The 18576-nt window shown below is 38.4% G+C and overlaps 6 protein-coding genes across 7 annotated transcripts; 4 read left to right on the top strand and 2 right to left on the bottom strand.

Annotated features, from left to right (window-relative positions):
- The first annotated feature begins 8 nt into the window (after positions 1–8).
- Positions 9–1908, top strand: LOC136238337 (mediator of RNA polymerase II transcription subunit 18-like). Its single transcript, XM_066028762.1, has 6 exons — positions 9–189; positions 236–305; positions 352–474; positions 538–616; positions 1637–1758; positions 1820–1908. Exons 1-6 carry the CDS (start codon positions 9–11, stop codon positions 1851–1853), a joined length of 609 nt encoding a protein of 202 aa, XP_065884834.1. The 3' UTR covers positions 1854–1908.
- On the bottom strand, positions 1846–2635 carry LOC136238341 (large ribosomal subunit protein eL34-like). Its single transcript, XM_066028765.1, has 4 exons — positions 2535–2635; positions 2273–2365; positions 2023–2220; positions 1846–1971 (listed from the first exon to the last, which is right to left on the bottom strand). The coding sequence occupies exons 2-4, from the start codon at positions 2338–2340 to the stop codon at positions 1896–1898; spliced, it is 342 nt and encodes a 113-aa protein (XP_065884837.1). The 5' UTR covers positions 2341–2365; positions 2535–2635; the 3' UTR covers positions 1846–1895.
- LOC136238334 (methionine aminopeptidase 1-like) lies at positions 2540–10707 on the top strand. 2 transcript variants are annotated; one of them, XM_066028758.1, is made up of 12 exons: positions 2541–2741; positions 2795–2917; positions 2966–3112; positions 3158–3241; positions 3296–3363; positions 9661–9731; positions 9821–9952; positions 10003–10108; positions 10223–10260; positions 10316–10381; positions 10440–10489; positions 10548–10707. In XM_066028758.1, exons 1-12 carry the CDS (start codon positions 2595–2597, stop codon positions 10659–10661), a joined length of 1146 nt encoding a protein of 381 aa, XP_065884830.1. In that variant the 5' UTR covers positions 2541–2594; the 3' UTR covers positions 10662–10707. The 2 variants fall into 2 exon arrangements, with proteins under 2 accessions (XP_065884828.1, XP_065884830.1); XM_066028756.1 differs by having other exon boundaries at positions 2540–2741; positions 2795–3112.
- On the top strand, positions 10707–13042 carry LOC136238329 (lysosomal Pro-X carboxypeptidase-like). Its single transcript, XM_066028749.1, has 13 exons — positions 10707–10925; positions 10986–11123; positions 11173–11274; positions 11328–11399; positions 11455–11561; positions 11613–11667; positions 11768–11978; positions 12029–12084; positions 12135–12182; positions 12276–12395; positions 12478–12543; positions 12593–12720; positions 12779–13042. The coding sequence occupies exons 1-13, from the start codon at positions 10767–10769 to the stop codon at positions 12969–12971; spliced, it is 1455 nt and encodes a 484-aa protein (XP_065884821.1). The 5' UTR covers positions 10707–10766; the 3' UTR covers positions 12972–13042.
- Positions 13043–13583: 541 nt separating this feature from the next.
- LOC136238338 (dynein axonemal assembly factor 6-like) lies at positions 13584–14531 on the bottom strand. Its single transcript, XM_066028763.1, has 6 exons — positions 14369–14531; positions 14250–14319; positions 14096–14201; positions 13947–14043; positions 13807–13892; positions 13584–13756 (listed from the first exon to the last, which is right to left on the bottom strand). Exons 1-6 carry the CDS (start codon positions 14438–14440, stop codon positions 13630–13632), a joined length of 558 nt encoding a protein of 185 aa, XP_065884835.1. The 5' UTR covers positions 14441–14531; the 3' UTR covers positions 13584–13629.
- On the top strand, positions 14519–18571 carry LOC136238327 (ATP-binding cassette sub-family E member 1-like). The gene is made up of 14 exons (XM_066028746.1): positions 14519–14677; positions 14732–14817; positions 14868–14965; positions 15012–15129; positions 15180–15387; positions 15435–15621; positions 15684–15805; positions 15851–15945; positions 15997–16183; positions 16756–16925; positions 16973–17032; positions 18037–18242; positions 18291–18402; positions 18449–18571. The coding sequence occupies exons 1-14, from the start codon at positions 14575–14577 to the stop codon at positions 18494–18496; spliced, it is 1800 nt and encodes a 599-aa protein (XP_065884818.1). The 5' UTR covers positions 14519–14574; the 3' UTR covers positions 18497–18571.
- Positions 18572–18576: the final 5 nt, after the last annotated feature.

The following is an 18576-nucleotide window of genomic DNA, read 5'->3' on the forward strand; positions in this document are numbered from 1 at the left end:
TGAGGGTTATGGCTGGTGGACCGATGAACGCCGGTGCTAAGTCGTCCCAGCAGTACGAACACCTGTTATTTGGGAGCGTACATGAAAATGGAGTAAAAAGTTTACTAAATAGACTCCGAGGCCTGTGCGAATCGCCCGAGTGTAAATTTAACGACAGAATAATAACTGCCATCATTTCCGAGAAATACAGTAAATTTAAGCAGTGTCTAGAGCTGTAATGTATTTATTTTTACAGAGCCTCAAAGCAGTGTCGTTTCTTTAAAGGCGACAGTACGTCAATCTTTGGATGACCCTAATGCCCCAATGTAAGTGTATGTTCTATTAGAGTATTTCACAAGATTATACTTTCAGATACCTCATATACAATGGACAACTGGAATTAGGAGACAGTAACAGGCCAACTGCAGTCAGGACGTGTGTACATGTACCTTGTAGTGGTAACCTGTTGTCTTGCCTGGATGAAATGGGATTCTCGTAAGGATATGTGCTAGTTAAGACATTTATTCTATGTTATGTTCCTTTCACATATGTATTCAGGTTTCATGCAGAATTAATGGTAAGAGGTTATCTGTTCCAGAGAGGGTTAATGAAGATTACAGTTAGTAAATTTTATCAGGTAATAAGATAACAGTATATGTATCGCAGATGCTATATAGGTAGTAAAGTGTTGAGGGGTACAACACCTCTAGCAATCATGTATGCAAATCAACAAAATCACGAGTGGTTTTTGCCCAAGTAAATAATCAGAAAACTAGTCTCACAACACACTTTTATTATTGTTACCGTGTAAAACCTCAAAAACATACAGGCAGTGTGGGATTAAATTTTTGTTTAACGGTTGAGGCATAATTTTATTGCTGAAGGCAGGAAAGAATGTAAATATGTTTCAGTTCTAATCAGTGGAATAGTGTAATGATGAGAGTGACTGAGTACATGAGGTTAAGAGAAAGTAATTGATGCTAAACAATACAAACTCACAGTGACACAAAACTAGCATTAATCATGACTTATTGTCCTTCAGAGCCCAGTAATAACCTTACTACAGCAATCACACATATCAAGTTTCAAATTACAAATCGGGCTTCAAATCACGAATTGATTTGAATTCACGTAGATTGTGAAGGTGTCGCATTGTTAGGAGAAAATTCTGACCCCAGGGACGTCCTGACAGAATTTTGATATCATATCATGGTATACATAACTTACAGTACTTTCACCTACATATTGTGGAACTCTTTATTCCCCCTAGCAAGAGGTGTCCTGGTTTCAGGGGTCTAAGTGTATCTAGATTATTACAAATATTAATGGGTTCATTCTAGCAAAGTTTCCAAATTTCAGTGTCTATTAATTTTTATCATGCTAAAATTAAGTGACTTGTTCCAGCGTTATACAATTTGAGGATAGGATTCGATTGCTGTTGAAAATTGTATGCAATGCCTTTACATGACATAAATTGGGTTACAAATATACTGTCACATTATATCCATGTCATGACCGTCACTACATCTGTACCAAAAATCTGAAATCTTACGGATGGTTGCAAATTCCTAACTGAAGTAATTATTATTGCTGTACCACTAGTGATATTCATTTTAGCATGCATTAGTGCAGTGAATGTACAACCTGTTGTCACTAGCCTAATGAAAATGGAGAGAGCAGTTTATCAGACAGCTACCTAGTTGAAGTTTCAGCTATTACACCATCTGGACAAGACACCATTGGTACTGACATGAAAATGTTTGCAGAATTACTAAAACCGTATCCTTTTGAAGTTCAACGTACAGTAACACATTACCTATATTCCTTTACCATATACCAGTATTGTGTATCTTGAGAAAACTGATGGAAGATGATGGAATTTTTATTAAATGTAATACATACATTGTCATTATAAATCATTTCTGTCCAGCTTTTGCCTTCATTGCGTGGACTACGATCTTCTGTTCCTCGATTAAAAATGCTCGAATAATTCTAGAAAAGGAATTACATACAGCTGCTAACTTGACAACTCTGTATCCCAACCTTTCTCGTAGGCACTGTCCACAAAGATGTCCCCCATATGCACGCGTCACTGTCTTATGCCTCTTTGAAACTGACATCAACTTCAGAGGCCGTAGAGCTATAATACCTCGCAGCTTCCTGTGACAGTTACCACACACTGGAACCTTAGCTGGCTTTTTGGGGTACAAGTAAACTAGCTTTCCACCTGGTGTCTTTGAACTAAATGTGCAGTGTTTTAAGTTGCTTTCAGACACAATAGATTGTAACTCACACTCTCTTTCGATTAGACTTGGTATTATATGATAGCCTCCTTCGGTAAGTCAGTCTGTTAGCTCCCATGCTTGCTGTACTGTCGCGTTACAGCCTGTAAATTGACATATAATTCTAATTATAGCACGCTTCGTAGAAAACACATTTAAGAAAACTAGAAGGTCCTAGGCTCCAGAATACAACAGATATATGATAGTAAATACTTCACTGGTGCTAAAAGATCGTAACTAACAGGGTACGAGCAATACACGAAGGATACAAACCTCACACGACACTTCTAAATAATGACTTCTGGAGGGCGATAATTAGAGAAAGAATGGAAGATGGCTACATCTGAAGTAGGCACCGTTGACCCCACGGCTGATAATAAAGAGAATTACTGCGAGACACAGGATTGCAACAAACCCGCTAAACTACAATGTCCAACCTGTCTTAAACAAGGGATTAAGGGTAGCTATTTCTGCTCACAGGTACAGACAGATACATGGGTACTAGTTCTATTTGCACATGTTATACTGTGTAGGATTGTTTTAAGGGTAGTTGGAAGGTACATAAGGCAATTCACAAGCAGAAAGACACAACTGGGGCTAAATATAACCCATGGCCCCATTTTCAATTCACCGGTCCTTTGCGTCCATTCCCTAAAGTAAGTCATTATTATATATCCACATCATATTGGTACATATATACACAGACTCCTACAAGAACAGTTCCTGCACACATTGGCAGGCCAGACTATGCTGACACTGGTATTCCAATCACTGAGCAGTTGGCTCGTCAATCTTGTTCCATAAAGGTGCTGTCAGCAGATGAGATTGCTAAGATGCGAACAGTTTGTAGAGTAAGTCATTGACTAGTTAGTTCTCAGTTCATCACTTTTCCACAGTTGGCAAGAGAGGTACTTGATGAGGCTGGTAAGGCTATAAAGCCGGGGGTGACTGCTGATGAAATTGACAGAATTGTTCATGAAGTAAGCTAGCTATATTGTTATGCAATGCAATATTCTACCTTGCTAAATCTACAGGCTTCAGTTGAAAGAGATTGTTACCCTTCTCCACTCAATTATTACAAATTTCCGAAATCCTGTTGTGTGTAAGCAAGTGTTGTCTAAATGTTGTATAGGAGTGAGGGGTATAGCTTATATATAATGTTATCCATACTCTTTTAGGGGCTTGTTTTAATGAATTTTACGAGTTCTAATAAACTATGGTGATGATATATTTAAGGACCCTTTCGTATTAGCCTTGTATGTATGCAGAAAGATCATACATTACCTAATGGTTTGTTCAAAATGCATGTCATGTAATCAGCTAAAGTAGAAGCTCGTATTAAGCTAATTGCTAAGAAAACAGCTAAAGAAAGATGGTAGTTTGTAATTCAAGAATTAAAATTTGTGACCCGACACAATCACGCATTTTTTTGAATTCCTGTTCATTAAATATTTGCAATCTACTTAGCCAAATGTATGCTCTTGCAAAGTTTCAGCCTCATATGCCAATAACTTTGGTGGGACTTACAGCCCATTAATGTAGCAACAACAGAAAGATCGAATTGTTCAGGAAGTATTGGGAAAATAAATTACAGGCACTTACTAAAACGGTTGTAACTTACAAACAGAAAGACATAAGGAGTTAAAATTTGCACAATCATGTTCACCATGAATAGGGGAATTGATTACGGGGTAAGTTTCCTTGTATCACCTCTCTTCACTGCATACAAAGATGAAATTAGTGAAGAAAAAATTGATCGTGTACGATCGTTTCGGCATGATGTAAACGAATGCGCATAACTCTCGTATCCTTAGGTCTACTGCAAATGAAACAAAGATTTTCGAACTCCTCTTGAGTAGGCGAACAAGATGATATCCAGGTTTTTGTTGTTAGACCCTTTCTCAATAAGAATAAAGCAGTATGGAATTTTTTTTAATGATACACAAGTATTTCACCCATTGTATTCAATGCTTTATACCATAAATTTAGGCTTGCACAATTGTGTCGGATTTTCACAGATCTGGTCACATTTCATCCGAGTGAGCTGACTGGATGATTAGTGATGACAGTAGGAACATTTGTGGTTTGGCTCCAGTACAAGTGGCCCCATGCCAAGCCATACTTTTGTGGCTTCCCATATTAAGTGTATGGTGAAAACTTTGATTGGTCATTAACAAAATGTCAGGCATTTCAATGAAACAATTCTGAAGGTACAAATGAACCAAATTTCAAGAGTTTGTGTAATTCCTAATGAGTTTTTTTAGGGATTAGCTTAACATGAATGTACAACAAACCTGTACATGTACAAGTTACAAGTATGAAACAAGTTGATGCTGTGCTACTTCTAAAAACCAGGCACCCAGTAAATACTATTGAACAATTCTTTGTAACCACACAGCATGCTATAGCTTTGTTTTTCGCCTTGTTTTGTAACAATACATGCAGTACATTAAAATTAAATGTATTTTGTAATTATTTTGTAATTCATCAATTACATTACTTTACATCACTAAGTAAGTATAACTTGTGGTTTTTAAACCACAAATTACACACAGAAGTACCTTTTTAACTGTTGATTGTGTTTTCATATGCAAATTCTCTACACAAAGTTGCTCTTAATTTTCATTCGCATACAAAAGGAGTACGCCCCCTTTCAACTTGAGAAGATATGCCATTCCTGATAATTTATGAGGCCTGTTACGTTGTTTATCAGTCGTTATACGCCTGTTACAGGATGTAGGCTAGCCCCTAGTGAACTGTCTTACTTGGTTTCAGTTACTGGCCTCACCCCCTTCAAGTAAACATGATGAAAACAGAAAGTTAAGCTTTAATACAGTACGTAAGCAACCTTATTCATTGAGTGAAGGTTTATTTTCTGCCTGTTTGCTCACATGGGTGTTGGACAGACATGCAAACACACGGTTTTTTCCGAACCAATTTTAGGAAAGTGGGCGTGCGCCTGATTTAAAAGTCTGAACTGGTTGTTAAATTGTATATCTTTTTGGTTTAGCTGCCCATTCCATAATATCTATTGGAGTGTCCATTGGGCCTTTGTTATCGTATGTCAAAGGTCCACTGAAATGATAAAACAAACTTTGGCTATGATTGCAACCAGTTAGTGCATGTGTTCTAAGTGTATAATATATTATGGTTAGTCAATTTTTGCATCGCACCAAGAACTTAGTATGTGTGTGATACACAGAAGTGTCCATTTACAGCCAGTTTCGATTTTGTTTCTCCAAGTCATATCACCCATAATTACTTGGAACTTGTACTGTGGGTAACTACAAGCCTACAGGAGAGGGTACAATGGGTGTATTAGTGAAGAATGCTCAAGAATGCCTGTTAAAGGGGCTGTAAATCAACAGTGCAGTGGTTAGAACAACTAAATAAAGTTTATTTATTGGCTATTTCAAATCCGTTGACAGGCATACCCTTCCCAATGCAGTACACAGAAATAGAGAAGTGATTTGTGATGTTACCACTCTCACAGGATTATACATGAGGATATTGGCCTTGAGAAGCAACTTACATGTAGATACTGTAACGGTGATACTGTAGTTTACTTCATGGGTATTGTTATCCCAGCTTTGTCAACACACCAATTTTATTGCAGGGAAGCGTGATAATCAACACAGTACACCAGCAACGATCATTTACCAGCAGAATTCTCAGGGAATACTGCAGTGTTGAAAATGAGAACTTAGTATTTCCACCCAAATAGTAGACTTTCACATTTTATCAACCTTTCCCATTGTAAAGTTTGTAATATCAGCTCTTTCTTCATACACCATACGAAACTCCCTCCTTCTTGCCCCATATATAGTACAATCCCACATACAATCCCATGACCCTTTGAAACCACTGAGCTTACGTAGCCGCTAAGTGTGGCTACCAACTAATGACTTGTCAACACTAGAGTCACAAAGAGCTTTCAGTGTGGTCTACATACCAATGAGAGAACATGATATTATGACATAGTTACAGGCCTAAATTCTTAAAAGCTGACAAGCCGTTTTTTCAAGCGAGTCCTTCACATATCTATCTTTTTCCTTCTCGGTTTTCCACTGACCATGGTGGTTGAAGAGGCAGTCAGGAACCCAGGCTTCTGCAACCGCTGTTGCTCCCCATGCTCTAAGACTCTGAACACTAATCTCTACTACTGAAAAGCCTAGCTTGTCCAGCTTCTTGTTCAACAGTTCACTTAGCCTAGAGCGAGACAACTGTTCAGACTCTCATAATTTGGGTGACTTTCCTGCAACAGTTGGGCAAAAGAGGAATAAGTTGCTATCTACCAGGATCTTGGCCTTAAATATATACCACTCTAGCATTGCAATAGGGCAAGTGATCAAAATTCAATAACCACTTCATCATCTTGGTGAAGCTGATCACTAGATAGTTTGATGGTAATGTGACCTATATCAAACTTAATACTAATGTTTGATACTACTGTATCTAAGAAAGCCAATAAGCAAGCTACTGCAAGGTGTGTGTCACTTAAGGAATCTTTTGCCATCGCATCATCAGCAATCGCCGTTAGCATCTCAGCCGTGAATGGCTCTTTTTCACTGGCTTGGCATGAGTTCTCCTTAGTTCATCAAGTGCTACTTGTACAAAAGAAGGGGGGGGGTGGCAGACCTGATAAGGAGTGTACCCATGTCAGGGCATTCACAGCCTCTTCTATAGCTGCCTTTTGATCCTTTTATCTCTCCGAGATGCTCTAAGTATAGGACAGCAAGCATGACACTCGTTGGCTGGAAACATCTGTAGTTTGTGGTCTGTTGCCCATAATTTCCACCTTCTAAAGCCACCAAGGTAGTAGCGGGAGCCTTTCCTTGAAGAACTGTGTCATAAAGACCATCTGCAAGCTGCTTCAGCCTTGGATCCTCCTGGTTGTAATGTTTGCCAGTATTTTGTGAGGGAGAACACATTGATTCCTCATTGCAGACTAATCCATGCACCAATAGTATCATATGAATATTTCAGTGCTCATACTGATATCACATAGAGTGGAACCTCTCTTAACAAACTCCCCGAACTAAGAACACAAACCTCCAAAAGTTTTGGTCCCAGTGGATCTGGTTAATACATTTTTTACCTCTGAAAGAGGAAAACCTCTATATTACAGCAAAAAGTGGCCAAAAATTCTGGGTCCCAAAATGTCCATAATAGAGAGGTTCCACTGTACTCCTATACTTATACTGGCAACACATACTTCAGTGCTCAGACTGGTAACATGTACTCAGTAATTAGACCGGAATCACATATACTTTACTAAGCCAGCATTGGCTAGATCATGGCCTACTTTTTGCACTGGCCTTCACAGCATCTTGCAATTATTTACCTGAAACCGTCAGTATCCCACCATCTAGGTATATTATTGCCCACTGGCCTTGTATCCTCCAACACTCTACTAAGGGTCGCAACAGTTTAGTAAATGTTTAACAAGCAGTTGCAAGTCCAAATGGTAGTACTGTAACAGTAAAGAATTGGACCCTACCCTCACAGCACCTGTGAGGTTCGTATATGTCAATGTGGTGACATACCATTCTCACTACAGACCATATTTACATAGAATTATTACATTATCCAGACATATAAACTATTTTGGCATGCCACACATATTTAATACCACTGCAAGGATACGGTCTTTGTAGTATAGGGCAACTTGCCCTCAGATGACTCTTCTCACCACACTGGAAGCAGGGTCCTGGCAAGCTGTGGGGTCTTGCTCGTGCATACTGAAATGTGAATCGAGGTGGGGGGACAAAGGTAGCGACAGGTGGCATTGGCTGGGGGTAACTCTGGTCCCAAACTGGAGCTGTCTGCCTGCCGGGTTTTTTAGAGCTGAGAAGCTGCCATCCGTTTCTTCTTCACCCTAGCCGATTGGTCACTGTTTACCATTCATTATCAGCGAAGTCATTACCCTTATATTCCACCACCGTGCCCCAACCATTCTCCGATGAGTCAGCCAAGCGAATCATTTTCTGTCTGTCAAGTGTCAACTAGTGCAGCTGCACCCTCTTGCAGCTTTTCCTTGGATTTTATCTATCACTTCGTGGTGATCTTTTGTTGCCGCCACATCTTCCTCCAACTTTTGGAGCATATCGTTCAGGCTCTTGAGGTTGTCCTCCTGGGTCTCAGAGCTGGAGAGGAGTTGTTTTAAACTTGTCTAACTTCTGGTCCGTGGATGTGCTCGTTGAAACTACACTTGGAACAGCAAATGTAGAAGTGAGCACATGTTATTTATACACCAGCTACTGTACCCACGTGCCCAAACTATGTATTTAGGAAAGAGGTTATTTTCCATCTGTTTCTCTTCATTCATCTATTTCTCTTCATTCAAGCAACAGAAAATACACATACTTCTGATTTTTTGTAGTCTGTATGTCACAACGTTACATACAGACTATGCAACTCAATATCTCAGCTTAACAACATATTCAAAAGGTGCCTTTGTACATAAACTAACAATTTGTCCAATCAAATAACAAGTAAATTTTCCATTTCAGTGGACCTTTAAGCTTGTATGGTGTGAAAATTAACTAAGCATTGTTTGTTATTATAGTAGTAAACAGGTTGTTTACATTCTGATTGAAAGCCAGTAATATATGTCAATTAGAAATTACTTGCATCCATTGTATAGGCCTGGTAAAATCCCTATGCACAGTTAGTCTGACCAACATACAAACTCTTACCATTGTTTATAGCCTACTGATTTATGTTGAACAAACAAAATACAATAAAGATGATAAATATATGACAAATATTGACTGATTATTTTGAAATTAAGACTTAGTTGCTGGCTAGACCAATATACCTATTGAGGGATGGATTGGGGGTTCAAACTTTTATGAGATTATATGATTGAAATATCTGTCAACACTAGATTTTTGGGTACATTGTGGTCAATAATAAACTTTCTGTTTACCCATACTGTCAATTAATACCATTAACTGGGTGATTAACTGGTCATCGTTGTGGCTGTTGAATGGTCATTGGCTTGTAACCTCATGATTGGGGTGGTAGTTGAGGTTCTTGCATTGTGCAAATATTCTACCATATGCCCTAGAGTGTCCTGTTTATCAAGGTGACCTGTGAGTTTCTGTACTAAGGGAAGACACACTGTAGATTTGCACTAACATCATTCACCAGATGATGTTTATACTCTCTCCTACAACCCAAGACATCTGTGTACTCCACTGAACTATTTAATTTGTAATCCTTTTATCACCCCCACTAACACTTCCAAACACAAATACTGACGGTGACAAATATGTGTCCTCATACTCCTGGCTATATCTCTTGTATTACCTGTTGTGAAATGAATGTTGAAAACTGATATATGAAAATTTTCAACAATTATACATGATAAATGTACTGTAATATTTTGTTGTAGCTCTGTTAACGAGGTCATCTGTCATGGCATTCCAGATACAAGGCCTTTAGAAGATGGAGACATCTGTAATGGTAATGTTTATATATGAATTTCATTGATCTTGTAGAGTGGAAATGTCTGTGTGTATAATGTGTGGGAATGTGTCTGCTCTGTCATGTAGTGGATGTAACTGTGATGTATGATGGACATCATGGGGACCTCAATGAGACATTCTTTGTGGGAAAAGTGAGTGAATCACGGAAGCACTTGGTGAAGACAGCTTATGAGTGTATGATGAAGGGGATAGAAATTGGTTAGTGGCTTTTTTTTTTAGGACGATTTTTGTTATTGTTTTATGGTTAGTTAAGCCAGGGGTGAGGTACCGTGAAATAGGACAAGCGATACAACAACATGCTCAACATCACGGCTGTAGTGTGGTCAGGACTTACTGTGGACATGGAATACATCAGTGAGTATATTTCTGTTTATTTGGGTGTAGTGTGCTCGCATACGTCAGTATGTACACGCATGCCCGTGTCATGTAATTTATTGTCTCTTAGCCAAGTGTTTTGTTTCTTTTCAGGTTGTTTCACACTGCTCCTAACGTTCCTCACTATGCCAGTAAGCCACCACGAAGGCATGTGTGCTATGTAATGATCATAATTTCGTTACACAGAAAACAAGGCTATCGGAGTTATGAAGCCTGGAAACACATTCACAATTGAGCCAATGATATCTCAAGGTAATATGACTCTACCCTTGTTCGATGGGCTATTGTAAAATCATACTATTGTTGATAGGCACTTGGAAGGATGTTACATGGCCAGATAACTGGACTGCAGTAACTGAGGTAAATATCAATATATCCCATTGAAATTTGGTTGGATGCATAATACCTCCTGTTTCAGGATGGCAAGGACTCAGCCCAGTTTGAGCAAACACTACTGGTAACAGAGACTGGCTGTGACATATTGACTCTAAGACCTGAACATGATGGCAAACCACATTTCATGACTCAATAATGTAATTTCACTCTTAATGTAATTTTAACAAATGAATTAAAAATTACGCGCTTGTCTGTAAATTTAAGCGCCTCAAAAGTATAAAGTTGCACGAGAGGGTTTAAGATGGATACTAAGCGTATGCCGTTGGCAGCTCTGTTTCTGTTTTGCGTGGTGATCTGCAGTGGCACGCGAATACCCAAGCGTCCATTCTATTTACGCTACTCAGAGCCTACGCCGATTTTCTCCGGATATTCTTACAAAACTAATACATTCCAACAACAGGTGACTCACTACACCACACATGTACAAAATCACACGCTATGCTGATCTCCACACGAATAGGTAGACCATTTTGATTATGGAAATAATAAGACATTTAGTCACCGCTATTTGGTGAATGATGATTGGTGGAAACCTGGTCAACCAATCTTCTTTTACACTGGCAATGAAGGAGACATAACATGGTTCTGCAACAACACTGTTAGTAGTACATTCACTACATTTCAATGTAGTGTCTTTATATGTTTAGGGGCTCATGTGGGACCTTGCTCCTCACTACAAAGCTATGTTGGTGTTCTCTGAGCATCGCTACTATGGAAACAGCTTACCTTTTGGCAACAACAGTTTTACGGTACCACATTCAAGACCTTTCTGTATCTATTTCATCATTGGTTATGATTTCAGCAAGCCAACATAAATTTTCTCAATGTTGAACAAGCTTTGGCTGACCATGCTACACTTATTGACTACATCAAGGTATAGCAAGATTTGTAGTGTTCCTAATCATTTCATTTTCATTGCTGTCTTTTAGTCAAGTGTTGATGGTGTACACAATAGTACTGTGGTAGCTTTTGGTGGTTCCTATGGTGGTATGTTGGCTACATGGATCAGAATGAAGTACCCTAACTTAGTTAATGGGTATGTAAACCATGTTAACCACATCATATGAATATGGCTTTGTGTTATTAGGTCATTAGCTGCATCAGCACCAATTTGGTTATTTGGTGATCTTACACCTTGCCAGGTAAGTTAATAGTGTTACCATTTTCAGTAATGCCAACAAATAAAGTTATTGTTTCTAAAGGGGAAGCCTGATGTCATGTAGTTTGGTTATGTTAATACAGGGACCTTATAAGGTGTTAACTAATGCTTATGACAAAGCTCATCCATTGTGTCCACTTGCTATTCGAATGTCATGGGATGCTTTGACAAGGATAGGTGGCTCGAAAGATGGTTTAAGTTGGCTACATGATACCTTTAAACTATGTGATGTCCCCAAGGATGTGAACGGTTTGTCAGATTGGTTAAAAGATATTTGGTTTAACTTGGGAATGGGTAAGATTTACGAGGTGTGTTTATTGTATTACAAATTGTTTATCACACAGCTAACTATCCCTACCCTGCGTCATTTCTGGAACCCCTTCCAGCCTGGCCTGTTAAGGTACCCACGCAATCCACAACTGTTTAAGTTATTGATAAGTTTTTTTACAGGAAGCCTGTAAGGTTCTGAGCACCAAAATATTTCAATCTGACCGAGAGGTTAGCTGTTTGTCAGTCTGTGTGTACTGTAATTGGAGTAGTGTGGGTGTTAGTGTTTAAGGTATAGACATGTGTACTTATCTGTAACTACAGCTGTTGGTGGCCATTGCTAAAGCGTCCTCAGTATACTACAATTATACAGGCAGTGCCACATGTTTGAACACAAACCAAGAAGCTGTACAATCACTAGGTGATAAAGGGTGGAATTTTCAGGTAATATAGTTTGTGATGCTTTACCATGTGGGATACTAATTGGGTGATCAGCTGAGAGACAGACATATGTGCTCCTGTGTAGGCATGTACTGAGATGGTTATGCCTGTATGTTCCAATGGCATTGATGACATGTACCCAGTTGAAAGAGTGAGTGCACCCTACTATTAATCTTGTCATAATGGTGCTTTACATTCAGTGGGACATGAAGGATTATGCAGACAATTGCAAGACACTTACAGGGATGAACCTACAACTAAAACCCAATTGGATTATTACACAATTTGGAGGCAAAGATATTTCTTCCTACACCAGTATCTTATTTAGGTGGGATATGATTATAATTAATGGTGTTGTAAATAGCTTTTGTATGGTCTCTCCATAGTAACGGTGGTTTGGATCCATGGTCTGCGGGTGGCGTGTTAAAAAGCGTTACTAATGATTTGCCAGCTGTCTTCATTCCAGATGGCGCGCACCACCTCGATCTCAGAGCTGAGACATCGCAAGATCCAGCTGATTTGAAACAAGCCCGCACGATGGAGCGGGACTTCATTGATAAACTCCTTAGCAACGCATAACCCTTTTGTACATTGTGTTATTGAATTCAAATTTTTGTTAAAATTGATAAATGTCCAGAGGCTACACGTAACCTACTATACAATCTCTCTACAACAGTTTTTGACAAAACATCTGCAATACTTTAATCATCATCAAGCTTTCTTCTCTTGCTCAATTGCTGTATGCAAAACATCAATAAAAAAAACGAACATTTACGTTGCAGACCACTCACTTTCTTTTGTTGGTAAGGGATTCTTTTCTTGCGTTTCAGTTTTTTTTAGCTTCGTCTTGTCGAAACTTGTCACCTCTGATACGTCGGGTTTGTCGGCCATTTTTCTCCTTTCACTGATGAGGAAAACATCCACACGATAAGACCATTAAGTACATGAAGCAACGCCTTTACTCACCGATTCTTCTGAGAACGATGCAACCAAAACTCAACGACAACTGAAAGTGCGCGAAATCGTTCAGCAGCTGCTTTACGCTTAGGTCAGTGAAAAGGTTTCAGCGTGGGTTGATACTGTGGACAATTCTGATTGGTTAAACAAAAATACCACATGATTAGATAACCATAGCAACCTTAATATTACCATGGAAATGACATAGTTCACATGGCGCATATTGAATCGTGGTTAGCACTGCGCATGAGTATAAAAACACATGTGGTCATTTGTACAGTTATTGATTGAGATAGTTGTATTCTCTTGTCAGTGGTAGTGTAACTTGTAATATATCTTCATCACTGTTCCACTTTGCTTTGGCATTCTTGCTTTCCACTTTGTGAGGCAGATGGAGTCCTAGGTAACTAAATAAACACATTTAATAACATATACAGAAATGCTCTAAAGTAAGTACTTTGATTTTGTCCTGCAGTCTAAGAATGTATCAGTAATATCTAGCTCAATGTCTTTGTAGGATGTCTGAGGAAGGTAAATCTTTACCTGTAAGATTTTAATTGGGTAATAAAAGCTATGTAGGTCATATAAATGCATTACCAGTAAGTCTTCACAACATGCTGTACTGGGATTCTTATTTCCCATCCCTAGGAAAATATCCTCTGCTTTTACTGCTTGCTTAAAAATCAACTCGTATCTAAAACACTATACTATAAATCTATTCAACTTCTTCTTTGTACAGGGTTTACTTTGGGGCTGGTCTCGGGTCATCTATTTCACTTGATTCAGTAGTAATTTCATCAGAGTTCCAAATATCCTGTGATTGGTTAGCAGAAACCTTGGCATACGCAGATGCTAGAATACAAATAAATTTAAATATTCACATACACTATACAGACATACTTTTAACTGTAGTAGAGGTTTTCGGTTTCCCAATGCTTGCAGGTGTGATTATTGGCCCCGATGTATCATCCTGGCTGTCAAGATAAACATCACCATGGAAACTCTCTAATATAACACACATCTATGTCATCATCGTCTTCTTTGCTTGGCTTGAGTAGGTCTGCTACTGCCTGTAGAGAAACTGCATCCATCTCGTCATTGCTTCATGAGCTTACAACAGAAAATTTGTTTCTTCATTGTATATCGAATTTATTAGAAGTATTTTGCTGCCGCGGTGGTGTAATCGTGTGTTCTTATTGTTTGGGGCAGCCATCCACGTGTAGTTATGGCAGAAAAGCTAACTAGGATAGCCATAGTGAATAGTGACAGGTGTCGGCCGAAGAAATGTCGCCAGGAGTGTAAAAAATCATGCCCCGTAGTCAGAATGGGTGAGCAACTCCACACTACGCTAGTGTAATCCATAACAAAAATATCGTGCTTAGGAAAGTTGTGTATTGAGGTCACACCAGTCGATAAAATAGCCACGATATCAGAAACACTCTGTATTGGTTGTGGAATATGTGTAAAGGTGAGGTGACATTGATATAGTATCCGAAAAGATAAAGAACATCTTTACAGAAATGTCCTTTTGAAGCTATTAATATTATCAACCTACCCAGTAACCTTGAGAAGGATACGACACATCGATACTCGGCTAATTCATTTAAACTACACAGGTATGACCTGGAATACTGTAGTTCGCTTGTTACTAATACCTTACAGGCTGCCAATGCCTCGTCCAGGCGAAGTTCTTGGGCTTGTTGGAACTAATGGGATTGGAAAGTCAACAGCACTCAAAATTCTGGCTGGGAAGCAAAAACCTAATTTAGGAAAATTTTCAGTAAGTTAAAATAAAAGAATGTGGATTAAGTTCACCACATGTTTGTTCAGAGTCCACCTGATTGGCATGAAATACTGACACATTTCCGTGGCTCTGAGCTTCAGAATTACTTCACTAAATTATTAGAAGATGACTTAAAGGCTTGTATTAAACCGCAGTATGTTGATCAGATACCTCGTGCAGTAAAGGGAACTGTTCAAGCCATGTTGGATAAAAAAGATGAACTAAATGTCCAAGAGTCTATCATCGACCAATTTGGTGCTGATATAACTAGCTAAGTTTAATTATTGAGTGTCATTTTTTAGACTTGGGTTCTGTCAGGGATCGTAATGTTGAAGATCTTAGTGGGGGAGAATTACAGAGATTTGCTTGTGCTGTGGTGTGTATTCAGAGAGCTGATGTGTACATGTTTGATGAACCTTCCAGTTACCTGGATGTGAAGCAACGTCTACGAGCTGCTATTGCTATACGAAACCTCCTTGCAGCAACAAGGTACTGTATCAACATTGCTATACTAAAATACAATTTCTAATTAATTTCTGTTGTTAATTCAGATATGTCGTAGTGGTTGAGCATGATTTGAGTGTGTTGGACTATTTGTCTGATTATATCTGCTGTCTGTATGGTGTCCCTGGTGCTTATGGTGTGGTCACTATGCCATTCAGTGTCAGAGAAGGTTTGTATATTATTGTAACACACCTGTAGTATATTATGAGTGTAGGTATTAATATTTTTCTTGATGGATTTGTGCCAACTGAGAACCTACGGTTTAGAGATACAAGTTTAGTATTTAAAGTTTCAGAGACAGCCGACTGGGTAAGGCTTCATCCGAGTCCCAATGCTTGCAATTGTGTTATTTGCATATAGGAAGAGGCTGATAAAATGAGACGTTACGGTTATCCCAAAATGGAAAAGACTTTGGGATCATTTCATTTGCGCATTGAGTCAGGAGAATTCACTGATTCAGAAATCATTGTCATGCTTGGAGAAAATGGGACTGGAAAGACAACATTTATTCGACTGTTGGCAGGTCTACTACAACCAGATAATAATGGTAAGATCATATCAGTTGGTAGCATTCAAATAAGCATTCAAATAAAACAGTACTAGGGTGTTTTTTTGTGTTTCTAAAGTGCAGTTCTACTGTTTGCTGTAGAGTTTAATGTCTATTTTTAAAATATTTTCCAACTACCTGCAAGCTAGGAAATTTTAAAATGAAATTAGGTACACACAAATTTTAATAAGATGGCTAAATAAGGAGGTCATGAAATGTGTTCCTACACAATGAGGTGGTCTTATTTTAACAAACACTTTGACACTGTGAAGCCATCCACATTGCAACCACCATTGGTTACAAACTAGCCCACAGTAGTACTATGAATTTGGATGTATCCAGTGTGGAGTAATAATATTGGTCTATATATATATATATATATAGAATTCTGTATTTTTAATGACATTTTCCAAATTGTATTAAGTTAATCATTTTATGGAGTAAACCTCAAAGCCAAGCCATAGACATACTAATTATTTTATACAATTTACTAATTGGGATAAACGTATATTCATACTGCACATGGACTAATAATGCCTTCACAAAAATAATATATTTAATTTTTTTTCCAGAACAAGTGCCACAATTGAATGTTAGTTACAAGCCACAGAAGATCAGTCCAAGGTTTCAGGGAACAGTCCGTCAGCTGCTCCACAACAAAATCAGAGATGCTTATATCCATCCTCAGTTTATTACTGATGTGATGAAGCCTCTAATGATGGATGATATAATGGATCAAGAGGTCTGCTTCAGTTACCATCCTTTCTTTGTAATATTCATCATTTTCAGGTCCTTAACTTATCAGGGGGAGAGCTACAGAGAGTTGCCCTGACACTGGCATTAGGGACTGTGAGTATACCAGTTTGTATGTTTGTACAGTGAAACCTTGTTGATAGGGCCACCTATGGGACATGTGATAAGTGGCCCTATTACTGAGGTGGCCCTATTACCAAAAATCTCATTAATGTGGCCATAAAACAAAGTGGCCTAGTTTTTCAACAACCTATATGAGGTTTTAAACAAACCAACCACTGCCTAGCTGTAACAGCAATTACAATTGATCTAAACACACTATGTAGAGTTTATCACAGAGAAAAGTAGGAATATACACTACCAATTATTCCAGTATTACTTGAGACATGATGGTTAGAAAAGTATACTGCCAGAATAATGGGTACAGCTTTCAGTAGTAAAAATATGCACTTAAGAGTAACAACTTTTGCAGTGATACCTTGGCTGCCTCCTCATTTTGGCCTCTTTAATTTACTGAGGGAACATTGTATTAGTTTTACCAGTTTGGTCCTGTAGCATGTGGCCACTGGCCTTAATAATGGGGTGGCCCTATTAATGAAAATTAAATACATGTAATATAATGGATAATACCATACCTGTTTCAGTGCCCATACAAAAGTCTCAATAGTAGCAGTGAAATTTATCCCGTATTTCACTGGTAGCAGTGAAAAAGTTGTAATTGCAATTTCATTGGCTAGAATTTATGTTAACAATTAGTGTTGACACGTGTTTATGACAAATTGCGTACATGGCAACGCTAATGCACAGCATGCGCATATGCAGCGAGTATGGTATTAACTGGGAATAGCATGGGTAGCAGTGAAATTTGGGATAAATACCACTCTTGTTGTATTGGAAATGGTAAATTTCACTCGGCTTCGCCTCGTGAAATTTATCCCCATTTCCAATACAACACTCGTGATATTTATCCCAAATTTCACTGCTACCCATGCTATTACTAGTACAAATATGTTTGGACTTGCTGGATCTGGCCACTATAATGAGGTGGCCACTAAGTGAGGTTTCACTGTAATTATTTGTAAGGTTTTATTTTTATTTAGCCAGCTGATATTTACTTGATCGATGAACCATCAGCTTACCTGGACTCTGAGCAGCGTCTACATGCGGCTAAAGTGATAAAACGATACATCTTGCATGCCAAGAAAACAGCCTTTGTTGTAGAGCACGACTTTATCATGGCAACATACCTGGCTGACCGAGTTATCGTCTTAGATGGAAAACCTTCTATAGATTCTGTAGCAAACACGTGAGTTAGTGTTAAGATTGTAATATAAGGTAATTCACCTGTTAATAGGCCTACATCACTTCTATTGGGAATGAATAAGTTTCTTGGCTCACTTGAAATCACTTTTAGAAGAGATAACGAAAATCTACGGCCGCGAATTAACAAACTAAATTCTGTGAAGGTAAATGAAAATGTGTTTGAATTCTTAAAAATTCTTCCATTTATAGGATGTTGAACAAAAAAGAAGTGGGAAGTATTTCTTTTTGGAAAAGTGATTTATAAATATATACTAAATAGACCGAAGTGCATATGAATTACGAAATATATTTCATCATTATTGTAAAAGTTTAGTGAG

Source organism: Dysidea avara, chromosome 11 (assembly GCF_963678975.1).
Source record: "Dysidea avara chromosome 11, odDysAvar1.4, whole genome shotgun sequence".
NCBI classification, from domain to species: Eukaryota; Metazoa; Porifera; class Demospongiae; order Dictyoceratida; family Dysideidae; genus Dysidea; species Dysidea avara.

Bases quoted from the DNA above. Each gene is read 5' to 3' on its own strand.
- LOC136238334 (XM_066028756.1), top strand. From the start codon at position 2,595: ATGGCTACATCTGAAGTAGGCACCGTTGACCCCACGGCTGATAATAAA. The intron at 2,742-2,794 runs GTACAGACAGAT...TATACTGTGTAG, and splicing joins GTAGCTATTTCTGCTCACAG to GATTGTTTTAAGGGTAGTTG. The intron at 10,490-10,547 runs GTAAATATCAAT...CTCCTGTTTCAG, and splicing joins ACTGGACTGCAGTAACTGAG to GATGGCAAGGACTCAGCCCA.
- LOC136238337 (XM_066028762.1), top strand. From the start codon at position 9: ATGGCTGGTGGACCGATGAACGCCGGTGCTAAGTCGTCCCAGCAGTAC. The intron at 475-537 runs GTAAGGATATGT...ATATGTATTCAG, and splicing joins CTGGATGAAATGGGATTCTC to GTTTCATGCAGAATTAATGG. The intron at 617-1,636 runs GTAATAAGATAA...TGTTGTCACTAG, and splicing joins CAGTTAGTAAATTTTATCAG to CCTAATGAAAATGGAGAGAG.
- LOC136238327 (XM_066028746.1), top strand. From the start codon at position 14,575: ATGGCAGAAAAGCTAACTAGGATAGCCATAGTGAATAGTGACAGGTGT. The intron at 14,818-14,867 runs GTGAGGTGACAT...ACATCTTTACAG, and splicing joins GTTGTGGAATATGTGTAAAG to AAATGTCCTTTTGAAGCTAT. The intron at 17,033-18,036 runs GTGAGTATACCA...ATTTTTATTTAG, and splicing joins TGACACTGGCATTAGGGACT to CCAGCTGATATTTACTTGAT.
- LOC136238329 (XM_066028749.1), top strand. From the start codon at position 10,767: ATGGATACTAAGCGTATGCCGTTGGCAGCTCTGTTTCTGTTTTGCGTG. The intron at 11,275-11,327 runs GTACCACATTCA...TTATGATTTCAG, and splicing joins TTGGCAACAACAGTTTTACG to CAAGCCAACATAAATTTTCT. The intron at 12,085-12,134 runs GTACCCACGCAA...GTTTTTTTACAG, and splicing joins TTCCAGCCTGGCCTGTTAAG to GAAGCCTGTAAGGTTCTGAG.
- LOC136238338 (XM_066028763.1), bottom strand. From the start codon at position 14,440: ATGGATGCAGTTTCTCTACAGGCAGTAGCAGACCTACTCAAGCCAAGC. The intron at 14,320-14,368 runs GTGTGTTATATT...CTTGACAGCCAG, and splicing joins AAGACGATGATGACATAGAT to GATGATACATCGGGGCCAAT. The intron at 14,202-14,249 runs GTATGTCTGTAT...TTTGTATTCTAG, and splicing joins AACCTCTACTACAGTTAAAA to CATCTGCGTATGCCAAGGTT.
- LOC136238341 (XM_066028765.1), bottom strand. From the start codon at position 2,340: ATGGGAGCTAACAGACTGACTTACCGAAGGAGGCTATCATATAATACC. The intron at 2,221-2,272 runs GTGAGTTACAAT...CTGCACATTTAG, and splicing joins AAGTCTAATCGAAAGAGAGT to TTCAAAGACACCAGGTGGAA. The intron at 1,972-2,022 runs GTTGGGATACAG...TTCCTTTTCTAG, and splicing joins GGACAGTGCCTACGAGAAAG to AATTATTCGAGCATTTTTAA.